Below are 13,126 nucleotides of genomic sequence, written 5' to 3'. Positions count from 1 at the left end.
GTGCTCATTCGCGTTGTGGCCGTCGTGGTAGGTGGACGGGGACCGGCTCTCGAGTGGTGTGCATTCGAGGCGAATACGGGCACGGGAACGAGAACGGGAACAGGAACAGGAACGGGACCGAGACCGGGGAGCGGGGCGTACTCTCGCTCCGTCGTGTTCCCGTTGGCGGTGGCGGTGGCGGGGGGCGCAGGAGCCTCGGGGCTCGCGGGCCGCCGCGCCCCCCTCTCTACTGACGTCGACCTCACCCCCCACCCACACCCCTCCACACACACCCACCCCCACACCCATCCCCACCCCCACCCCAACGGCCACCCCATCGCCAACCACCCCCAGCACCATCACCTCGGCCAACTCCAGCCGGTGCACGACACCTTCTTCGCCAATATCGACTTCGACCTCGCCAAGAACACTGCCGGCATGGACCACTGGATGGACGATGTGGTACTTTCTATCTATACATTTACCTACTAGTTTTTTTTTATTTTTATCTCAAGGTGTGTTTTATTAATTCCATCGGGCAGGTCTTTAATGTGTTTATATGTATGTGCGTTGAAAGAAAATGACTGAAAGAAAATTATTTTTTTTGCACAACTGATCCAACGTGTTAACAATAGGAGGTTTGACTTTTTCGATTTTTTTCGTCGGGAGAAAATACCAGGGACTCTGTTATTTTTTCTTTATCTATGTTTTTCGTTCCAGTTCGGTAAAAAAAATTAATGTATATATCGGTTCAGTTCCGGTATTGAAATATTATCAAGTTAATGTTAGAATTAGTGGACAAACATATTAAAAAATATGTTTTTGAAACTTTTAGAAAAATATAATATCGATGGATCAAAAAAATTTTTGTTATAACAGATAATGGAGTTAATATGATTAAATTTGTCAACTTGTTCGAAATCGAAATAGACGAAGAAAACCAGAATATTAATTATGAAAGAGATTAGCACCCGAACCGTATTTTTTTTTCGTTCCGATTCGGTAAAACTAATTCCGTAGTAAGTTCGGTAAATCAGTTCCGGTTTTACGGCTTTCGGTTCTCTTGTATTGAAATATTAGCAAGTTGCATATTAAAATGTGTTTGAAACTTTAAAAAAAATTTAATATAATAAGAAAATGTACTCTGTTACAACAGATAACAGAGCTAATATGATCAAATTTGTCAACTTGTTAGAAACCGAAATAGACGAAGAAAACCAGAATATCAATTATTTATTATTTATTATTTATTTTTATACAATTTCGCCATAGTGTCTTTACAGATTTGCTCCAATTCGTCAATATGGCTACACAAAAAGAAAATGAGAAAAAGATTGAGATGTACATGTCCATTGGTTCTATCATTCCCAAAGTGTATATATATTAGTTTTAACGAACCGAAAAAAATATCGGTTCCGTTTCGGTTTCCGGTTCAGTTCTGGTTCGGTACCCTGGAAAATACACTCGTTTTACTGGTGGAATTGTGATGTAAAATACCCCGTTGTGAGATGAAAATTCTGTACGTATCGCATCCTTGCAGTTCATGGAATAACTTATTTTTTTGAAGATTGCTATAGATCAAAGGACTGTGCGATAAGAGATTAAGTGCGTGGTTGACATTATCATTTGATGGTTGCACCTCTTGCTCGCACAGTTTTTATCGAATTGCTCCTATTCCAAGAGTTTTTAATTAATAATGTTAAATAAATGTATCACGATAATTTAATTTTTTTGGATAAATTATTATCATGGGAAGTATTTTATTTTTAAAATAATTGTATGGAAACTTTCCATTCCTATATTTTATGCTGTGTTTTTCCTTCATTTTAACATAAAATGGAAAAAAGTTCTTATTTTATTGGTTATTTAAAATATGTCGAGCCATCGATTAATATTTCACCTTTGACATAGATTTTCACAAAGTAACATATGTATGTATTATGCTGGGAAATAGTCGTGTATGAATGTAAACGTCTATAATATTTTATACTGAAAATGTGTCTCAGTTTTCAATAGATCAGCATGTGTTATCAACGACACGTTTCACAGCGAATGATGTAATTAAATTGTATTCGGTAAACCGCTTAGTGGCTATTAAAAATATGTACATATGTATGTGTGTATATTACAATTATTTTCCGTATATGTATATTCCCCCCACGTTGCTCTTTTAATATACGTACATTGTATGTGTGTATAGTGTTTAATTAAATGTGTATAATTTTCCACACGTTGATTGTAATCTGCAAGTCAAATTTGCGACGTACATATACATATATTATATATGTATGTACGTGGGGTACATCTAGTAAGAATCTGAGGAAAATCGGCGATTTTTCTTCGGAAATCCAATTAGATTCTGTCTCGGAGCATTAGAATAAATACAGAACGAAAAGGTTTTCCCATTCGGGTGTCAACCGGTTCTGGTCAAGTTTGCACCTGGTGTGCACTCGGTACGAAATTAATGCGGTGCGGATGTTTTGACGCGTCTCGCAACACAGTTTGAGTGTGTGTGATATGCCATTTTGTTAGTGGGCAAGGTCAGTACCGCTGAAATTGAAATCTACTATGTAACAAGCGTTTGTACAGAAACGGCCAGACACCGACTGTTAGTACGTTTTTGGCTATGTTGTGTACATATATGCATACGTATGTATATATTCCAGATCTTTTTGCAGTGCTAGTCAATCGGTGGTGCATGTCTCGTTTTGATATATGTATGTATGTACTTGTAAACGTTCGGTTTTGCATTTGAAGTGCATAACATAGTAGGATTGTTTATGTAATGATTGTTCGTGACCTTTCGTCTTTTCTTGAAGTCGCAAGATAAAATTGTATGATTTTGAATGTTGCAAATTACATCCGCCTAATTAATATTATTACTAGATTTTTTTCGTATCATGGTGAAAATATTCGGAAATATGATGTAGCTGTTGGATAATTATGTAATTTATGCTTATTCTTTAAATCTTTATTTTCACGGTCCCGTCAAATCCGGCTTGGAAGCCTGACTGTATGCAGTTGAAGTATATTGGGCTAGAGTTTTAAGGGAACTTATTTTATTTTATTACAAGGGGCTCCGTATGACGTCACCTACATATGTAGTCCCCTTGTATCCTGCTCGCGCTTACGTAAGTAAAACTGCGACAAAAACAAGGAGAATTTCACGGCACGCCAATTATGAAGTCGGGTAACGTTGAATTTTTTTTATAACTAGTGGCATAATGTTTGATGTGGAATAAATAGTTGCATCTGGTAAATCTCCCCGGTGTATGAAAATTTACACTTACACTTTATGTGGGATTGAGTTTTTGTATGATGCAGTTTTTATATAAGTGATTGTATGTATTATATAATGTTATTTGTGCTACTCGATCGAATATAATATTGTTGAGGTCGCGATTTCTCGCCACATTTATTTTTGCAGTTATTATTGTATGTACAATACATATGTATCTATTTATATATATATATATATATATATATATATATATATATATATATATATATATATATATATATATATATATATATATATATATTTTCATTTCATCCAATATAGAGGAAAGCCTTGATAATATAAATGAAATTTGTACTGAGAAAGACGGCTACTTAATTGTAATTGGACGACTTTTCAATTTTTAATTTATGTACTTGCTTCTAACTGGTTGTGGATATGCTTAATAATTTTATTTGTATTGTTGAATTCGACGTTTCGATTCGATTAAATATTCATATATTCAATTTTCTTTTGTTTTGTGTATATTCGAATTTGTGCTCATTTCCTTATTGAATTTGGTTTCCTTTTCTTAATCTACAAATCGGATTGCACATTTGCATGCTCGTTTATGTGCCATCTGCTCCCCCCCCCCTCAAATTAACTATTATTTTAATTTCAGATCCACATCAAAGCAAGACCCCTTCCCGTTTGGCTATGTGTTTATTTATTATTTTTTCGCCAATTTATATAAAATTTCCGTTTTCTTTGTGTTAATTTGGAAGACAAAGAAACGCGTTCTCTTTCTATGCGGGGGCCGAAAATACAGTTTTATCTCATTCGAGTGTCAGTTTGAATGCAATTTCTTTGTTCGATAACGGTCGTCCAAAAAGTGCACTATCTGAAGAGCTCGGTTATCTTATCCAATAATGTTATGTTGTAATATATATATATATATATATATATATATATATATATATATATATATATATATATATATATATATATATATATATATATATATATATATATATATATATATATACATACATATATATGTATATATATATATTTTTATTATTATAATTTTTTTTTATTAATTGTATGAACACGTTAATATTTTATTTTTTATTGATAAATCAAATGTAATTTGCTTTTGAAAGCGGAAATGTAAAGAAATTTTCATTTGACCTACATTTTTATGCCGATTTTGTAAAATTTTCACACTTGCACTACATGCAGGAGTGATAATGCTTACGTAAATTAATACGTGCCATTAAAAAAAACATGCACATACATGCATGCATGTATGTATGTACATATGTATGTAAATGTACATGTCGATGTTGGAAAAATGTCTCTCGCACTCGTTTTGATAGATTTAAAGCAAGCTGAAATGAGATAAACAGTTTCTTGGCATAGTCTAGAATAAAAATAATGATAAACGTTTTTTTCAAGTGTATGCGTTCTCCGTGGACTTTGGGTTTGAAAATGTAGATTTTCTAAAATTGAAGTATGTAGTATACTTATTTCAACTAAGTATATGTAGTTATTTAATTTCGTCGCGATTCCTTGAAACACTGAGGTTTTGATAAAGTTCTAGGAAAATTTGAATATGTACATATGGATGTATATGTAGGTGTGTATTATTAATTCATCCCAATAGATAGATGGCCTTGAAGAAGCTTAGTCTTCACTAAGAAATTTTGATAAAACATTTAAAAAATATCTGAATGCACATAAGTAACTGTTTCTTGAGTTGTATATATTATTAAAAGATTATAATTATATAAGTAGGTATGTACCTGCGTAAGTTTTAATTGCGTTTAGTTTTCACTTATGTATATATGTACATGTATTAATTTTAATTTTAATTAGTATGTTGAATATACATCGATTGAATCAAATATCCTCTTATCATATTTCACTACCTACTGCAAAACTTGATTACTTGATAAGCTTGTTTCTTTATTACGGCCAGAATTTTGAAACTCGTAGAATTTTGAAATTTTTTATACATAAAGTAATTATTTATAACGTAAATATTGTTCCTATAAAAAAATTCAGAATGTGAGTTATTGGATTAATTATATTAAAATTAATTTATTTGCCTTGGGTCCAAATTTTCTTAAAACCTGTGCAATTTCGTTGAATAGTTATAGATTTATTTACATAAATAATATGCATACGTTAAGTACTATGCAAGGGATGTTTTTTCAATTATTTGAAATCGAAAAAAAATATAATTGCATTATTTTTCAGAATTTGCCATTGCACTTTTATCGTTTGTTTGAATTAAATATTATTTTAAATATTTAGTTCTTCAAGTGTATTTTTTAGATTAAAAATTGAAATTGAATATATTTATCTTTTTATTTAAGTTTGGAATTTGTGGCATTACACAAATTCCTAATGCGTCACAATGGTCAAAAATATAAGAGTGAGAAGAGAAAAAATAGATATAAAGACAAAAATAAAAACATACATTATCATAAAAAACAATAATATTTTAATAAAAGTAGATAAAGTAAAAATATCAAATAATAAAATACAAATTAGGGAATGTTTTGCACCTATAGCCAGCACCAATATATTTATAAGAACCAGCCACAAATATAAAATAATCCTCGCGAGGCCTAAATGGAAGAGAGAAGAATTCCACTCATACAACACATACAATTAAATAATGAAGAGCGCAGGCTACCAGACAAATAATCTCCGATAACCTACGCTGACCGAGGTGAACATATCACAATTAGGCACAGCAGCAACGATTAAATTAAGATTTCGCATAGCTCTTGGAATTGGAGCCATCCGATAAAGAACTGTGCAGAACTGTCTATATTTTTTAGTAGATATAAAAATGCTCCGTTAACGATATGCACAAATTAATAAATATAAAACAGCTGCATCGCATTGTATTCAGACATATATATGTACTTACATATGTATGCACTTGTCTTGAAAACCTTGAACCGTCGAGTTCCTTATAATTTGCATGCTCAAATAATTCAATAAATTAAACAATTTAGTGTGCATAATTTGAATAATTTTTTTTAAATTCAATTTTTGATGCCTTTACATACACGTTGAATTTGCACTATGTATTTTTGATTTGTGCATATTGCAAATTGGCCAGAAGCCTTGACCTATCGCCACTCTGTCGGTGAAAAACCATAATGAGTTTTATTTTTTTCTATAGCACCTTTTTTTCGTCGGTGCGAAACTGGTTTTTGTATACCGCGCGCGCCACAGTTTCGGAAGCTGTCGTTTCGTAGCGTGTTTCATTTTTTATTGTTTTTATTTTTTTTTCTTGTTCTGGTTCTGGTCCCGTCGCGGTGCCTTACCTATGCCAACATTTTTTGTATAGACTTATCCGGCGGCGCCGATATAAAAGCACCAAAACAAAAATAATTCGAAGCCAAGGCTGCGAACGGTTCCAAAAGTGTGGCGCGCGTCACTCCTCCAGTGCCTGAACATTTGGCCAATACTTTTACTACTGTACATATTTATGTGATCAGTCTTGCGTAAATTCTGATTTAATATTTTGGCGCATATTGTACGCAATCTTTTTCGCATTAGAACGATCGATGGGTTTTACAAATGTGTACTTTCATTATCTAGTGTGTTCGTACACCATTTTAATCATATATGTGTCAATTGTTTGAGATTTAATGATAGACTTTCATGACCTTTCGTATGTTTTAATATTTTTAATTTACAAATATATCGCACGTAATGGAATAAATGTAAGTATTCGCCTTGAAATATTTGTTCAACGAATTATTATTTATTATGTCGCGACGTTAATATCGATCCGGCTAATGGGTTATTTCTGTTATTGCGTGTAAAGTACAATGTATGTTTTTTTAATTGAATTTAATTTTTGAATGTGTTAATTTTTAATATTTCGAGATAAAAACGAAGATGTTGCAAATCTTTGCAATAAAATTGCCCTTTCTGACTTGTGATTGCTTTGTTAATGGTCCATTTATATTGGCGAGCACGAATGCTATCCCTCATACCGAGAATCGCTTAAATTTAAACTGTTAGTGTTTTATTATATTCAAATTTGATGATTTTCTGCTTTGGCTATCTGATCAAATTTTAATATAAAAAATCACAATATATAATACACTGTATTATATATTGTCATGTATAAACGTTCTTTCCAGGATGCTCTTACTCCTTTTGATAAAATTAGCTTCAATTTTTTTACTTTCCACGACTTGTTTTTTGTTCGGGATGAAGTTCTCCTGGAATAGTCACATGAAAAATTTCTTAATTTAATTTTTATTTACATATTATAACCAAATATAACCATAGGCGAGGGAAAATTCGGGTGCGGGGGAAAATTAATTTTGTGACCAAAAATAAACATAGTTTTTCCATTACGGGTTTTACCCCTGAGCGACTCCTATGGAGTAAAATTGTACATATAATACATATGTTTATAATGTAAATTTAATTTATAGTAGCTAGGATAACTAGTTTTGCCTATTTGTTGAGTTACCGTTTCACCATGAAATCAGATAATTTGGCAAACTCTGAATATATTCTCTTCAATCGAGGTCAACCCAGGGCTTGAACCCGGGAATTACTCGGTGGTTACCATTAACGCAATCATCAAGCTATACATATGTGTAAGCACTTGACCGTTTATGGCGAATTTTGCTGACGAATTCACCACTGGCAGACGGGAATTTGCAGGCTTCGCTTACATTGCACACCATTTCGAACGGGGCCCTTAAAAGTAGCCCTGGAATCTCCCCCCCCCTCCCCCTTCTCTTCAGCCCTGACTATGATTGTTATGATTGATAATAGTCCGTGTGAGAGGTGCGACGCGTTCAACGTATGACAAAAGTGTTTAGAAATGAGATAATGTATGCTCACTGATGTGCACAATTTATGCCATTTTCAGTGTCACTAGATATTGGAGGCTAAAATATAAGCTTCATCATAAATTAACATGCCATTACGGAACTAGCGTTATATAAGCTTTTGTTATATAAATTGGATTATCCCCCGTGAAATTTATTGTATTGACGTCAGTCAATATTATAAATATTGATATATGTATATACATATTTAAAACTGAGTTTCAGTTTGATAGGACTAACGGTGTTCAAAAAATCCCCAAAATAATCGGACACACACACATTTTTTCTAGATCATGAATACGTGATCAGTAATCGATTCTGAGTTCGAATCAGTCAAAATCTCAAGTTCGAATTTTCGCATGATCACAAAACTTCATCTATTGTTACTACGTACATAGATAAAGTAAAAATGTTTCAATCATTATTTACATTAACTGATTAATGTACAATAAAATTTATGTACAAGTTAAAATTCATAGATGTCTCGTTAATTTCGAGCTTCAGTGTCTCGTAATTCTCCGATTTATGTAATACAAATGCTTCATTATTTGTAATTGGCCAGGAAGGCGCATTGGGGTTTACCTGTTATACCTTCCTGGTATATATGTATATAATAAAACGTTCCTTATCCAACAGGGCCGATACATTCCACTCTTTCGTCTTCAGCACGGGCAAATTGTTACGTGCTATATGCGAAACGATGATCGTTATTGCAAAGTGCACACACAACAACATATTCACCGGCTATTTTTCGTGCATTTTTCGCCGAGTTGAATGTTTTCCAGATTTTTCACGCCCTCCTCTCGCTCACTCGCGCGTCTTCCTTTACTTTTCTAAGAGTTCGCGTGCCAAGATTCGCGTTTAACTGAAAATTTCGCGCGTGTTTACGCTATAAATCGTATGTATGTATTTATGTATGTACGTGTGCGTGCATGTCGCTGTAACAGCCGGGTCGTTGTACCATTCGCCGAATATTTTCGGATCATGACGAAAAGGTCGAACTTGACTGACTTTTACGCGTTTATTTAAAAAGCTTTGCCTAAAAATAAAAAAAATGGAAAAAGTTTGCTTAAGAACTCGATGCCGGGGCTGTTATCATTGTGTGCATACGTTTATTTACGTATCTGCGTATTTACCTTTTTCTTTATTTTCGCAGCATACTTGCAAATTATCTATCGTTTATCGTAATGTGTTCTTATTGTTTTGTATTGTGTGACTTAGATTTTTGTAATGTATGTACTTCTTTTCAATAAGTGCTTTATCGGAATTCAACTGCATAATTTAAATGCCGACAAAGTTGTAAATTTCAACATGAAAATAGTCGAATAAGTGAATTCAGTTAATGGGAAGTCCAACAAGTACTCTTCCATGTATGATGTTGTTATTTTTTTTTCTTATTATATTACGTATTTACATAGTTCTATCATTATATTTTTATACATACTCATACTTCACAATGACGAGCAATTCTGCTGTCATAGATTTTGCGATTGCTTCTTTTTGAATTGGGATTGAAAAGTGGATTCCAATGTATTCAGTAATTTACAACGTGAATATTATACCTAAAATTTAGTTTTGGTAATTTAACCCACTAAATAATTTTTACCAAGATCGAGACCCCACTGTATTGTGATTTTGGGGCCAGAATTTGGGTATGTGAAAAACAATTTAGGCCTTAGGTTTAAAGCGTTTAGTAAATACATACATACATATAAGGAGAATTTATTAAAATTTGCATTTTTATTTCAATATAATATATAAATTTTATATATTTTTTAAATATTATACAATCGAAGAGTTGGCTCCGGGCATCACTAACCCTCTCGAAGCCACTAGTCTCTGAACACATTTTCAAACAAACAAAACAGTGTCAACGATACAGATCTATGTACATACAACTTTTGTTTCCTTTTCTATGAGTCTTTTTTGTTTTAGTTTGTCATAGGGTCCGACATTTTTTTATATGATCTGGGATTTTCCTCGACGGCCCTGCATATGTATAGCAAAGGAAATAAATAAAATACAGCGTCTTCGGTTTTTTATTGTTTCATAAATATAATGGTAGATCCATTGGCGCCAAAAGAAAATTCGGGACCGGGGGAAAATTTTATTTAGTGAAAAATTTTATTTAGTGAAAAAATTTTTTTTTTTTTAGTAAATACATATATATTATACGTAAATACAAGCACATAAGTACTTGACTGATTATGGTGAATTCGTCACTGCCGAGCAGACAGGAATATGCAGGTTTCGCTTACACCGCTTACCATTTCGAACTGGACTATTTGTTCTGATTCACCCCCCTGTCCCTCCTACTCGGCCCTGTAACATTTTTAAATACAAGAATAGCATAGTTAATATACATACAATAGGATAAAAGTTAGTTTAGATCTCGTTCTACGCACCTAATTATCGGAAATATAAACTTTAGGACACGTACGCGATGTTACGCGACGCGACGCGATATAACATAATAGGATCATCGAGTTTCCGATACTATAACTCGATTGGGGGCCCCCCATCTCACAAATAAATAATGATTATTTTTTCAAAAATTCAAAGATATTTACTAAATTAAAAAAAAATGTTAAAATTGATGAAATCCCACGGATGGGGGTCCCTAGGCGAACGCCTAGTGCACTTATGAGATGATCTGCCAATGAATATACATAGGCTCAATGCTTCACTGGCTGAGTCGACTGACAATTCCACTCTAAATCTTTTCAACCACTGGGGGAAACATTAAAAATAATTGATTCGGATTCGTTTTATGTACTTGTTAGGTAGTGACTCAATTCGACAATGTCGTATTGACCATTTAATACCATTCATATGTGAAAGTGTGCGCGCGCCGCTTTTCCTGCCAGACGTTTGGGGATGGGGGAGTTCGACTATACCCCACATATTAAACGTAATATGTATATTATGTTATGGGTGTTGGAGTTTATGCATTTCGTTCAATCGTGGATTCTCAAAGAAATCTTTAAATTTTCTTTTGTATTTAAATTGGACTATTTAAACACGTGCAGTTTACGTTTGTCGCGCTTCCTATTTACGGTCAACGTTGGAATATATTTCCCGTGGCCCAAGTAGCACTTGAATTCAATGATTAATTAATTAAACATGTTCGTTATCCTTGAACGTTTAACAGTGACACACTTTTATCTGCTCCATACAATAGTATGCATGTATATTGAAACGTAATTTAATCATCATTTTGAATACGATTAATTAACTCATTAATATTACTAGTACATACGATAATTGTTTTTTATTACGTATTATAATTGTATATGATGGTATGTTGAAGATACAAATAATACATGTTTTATTTTCATTTAAAACGATTTCTTAGTATAATGTAATTACACATTTTATTGACCAATTAATCAGTATTTTATACGATATTTACGATTTTTTAAATATAAATGTAATATTCTCAAAGCTACCTATGTATTTGAATCCTTATTACAATTTACCTGAAAAAATAAAGAAAGCTGGAATGGTGTTTTCACCTTCGATTTTGGCTGCATTTCGACTGACATTATTTAAATACTAGTATTGTGCCCGTTGATTTCTACGGGTGGCTTCGAATATAAATTGATACACGAATTAAAATAAAGTTATATGTTACATATATATATATATATATATATATATATATATATATATATATATATATATATATATATATATATATATATATATATATATATATATATATATATATATATATATATATATATATGTATTGTATTGTATACAGTGAAATTATATTTCAAGTGAAAATATATTTTTACTGACGTTTCATTGAAATCATAACCACCTAAATTTTCAGGGTAGGTTTTATTCATTTAAGATTAGATTGTTAGGGTTGGTATTATTTAAGGGTTAGGATAGCTTAAGTTGAGTAAGGTTTGGCCCTATTCATTTAAGATTGGGTTGTTAGGGTTAAATTTGTAGAGTTAAACGTTGTAAATTCATTGTTTGATAAATTTTCACTGCTTGAATTGGTGAAAATATATTTTCACTTGAAATATGCTTTCTCTGTAACATATACATATAATGTAAGGTAATTTATTGGTCCGCGCGCGTATTAATAGTAAAAAGTCGAGTGCCCACGTCGAAATGTATGTGTGTACGCTCCCGCGCATGCTTAGTTGCTTCTGACGCTGACGTCACCCGTTCCAGGTCAGGCGCTCGATATCAGGAGCACACATGTATATATATGATTGGAATTTTCGATAATGAACGGTAATTTAAATTAATATTTACTTAAAAAAGAACTCTAAAGAGAGTAAAAAAGCAATTTTTAAAAATTAATATGAAACCAAACAGTCGGTGATTTATAACTAGTCACCGGACCCAGAAGGGGCCGCGTATTGTTCAAAGGTTGTAAATGCATTGTTAAAGGTTTGCCGAACCTTTTTTACAAAGGATTTAAAACAATGGAACAATGGATAGCACTGTGACTAGGATCCTACCTCTATTTATAACACCAAGAGAATACATATGTACATATGTATGTATATTGCATGTAATTTTTATTATGATTTTTTTAATTTATATTTTCTTATGATATAAATGACCAGCAATACTACAGAAATACTTCCGAATAAATCCTTTTCAATCGAGGGCAACACAGGGCTTGAACCCGGGAACCTCTTGGTGGTTAGCATTAACGCTACCACCGAGTTATACACTTATGATTAATGGAATCAACTCACGTTGGTAAATTTTTATCATTCACCATGTATGTATTACAAGTGCTATTTCCAATATATGTATGTACGTGTGGTGAAATTATGCCAACGAAAAATTTTCCACGTGGGTACGTTTTTTGCTTGAAAGAATGATGATACGAATCATGCTTATTAAGTCAGCATTGAAAATGATTAGAATTGGAATTACCTAGTAAGCAGGTTGACCGTAAGGTGTTCCTGCTCCGGTTTTGAATTGGAAATGATTTGTTGCGCAAGTCACACGATTTTACAGTGCGCAGGTGAAGGTCGGTCATGTTTTGGTAGTGTGCGCGTCTCGCCACGTAACG

At 32.9% G+C, this 13,126-nt stretch overlaps 1 protein-coding gene across 1 annotated transcript in view; it reads left to right on the top strand.

The window, feature by feature from the left end:
- The first annotated feature begins 404 nt into the window (after positions 1-404).
- The window catches only part of ERR (estrogen-related receptor), a 62,459-nt gene continuing 49,737 nt past the window's right edge, over positions 405-13,126 (top strand). The window contains exon 1 of the mRNA XM_077428958.1: positions 405-441. Coding sequence (XP_077285084.1) covers positions 418-441 — 24 coding nt within the window. The 5' untranslated portion in view covers positions 405-417. The remainder of the gene's footprint in view (positions 442-13,126) is intronic.

The sequence above is a fragment of the Arctopsyche grandis genome, chromosome 4 (assembly GCF_051622035.1).
Source record: "Arctopsyche grandis isolate Sample6627 chromosome 4, ASM5162203v2, whole genome shotgun sequence".
Classification (NCBI taxonomy): Eukaryota; Metazoa; Arthropoda; class Insecta; order Trichoptera; family Hydropsychidae; genus Arctopsyche; species Arctopsyche grandis.
Note: the sequence above shows the minus strand (reverse complement) of the source record. Positions and strands in the feature narration are given on the sequence as shown.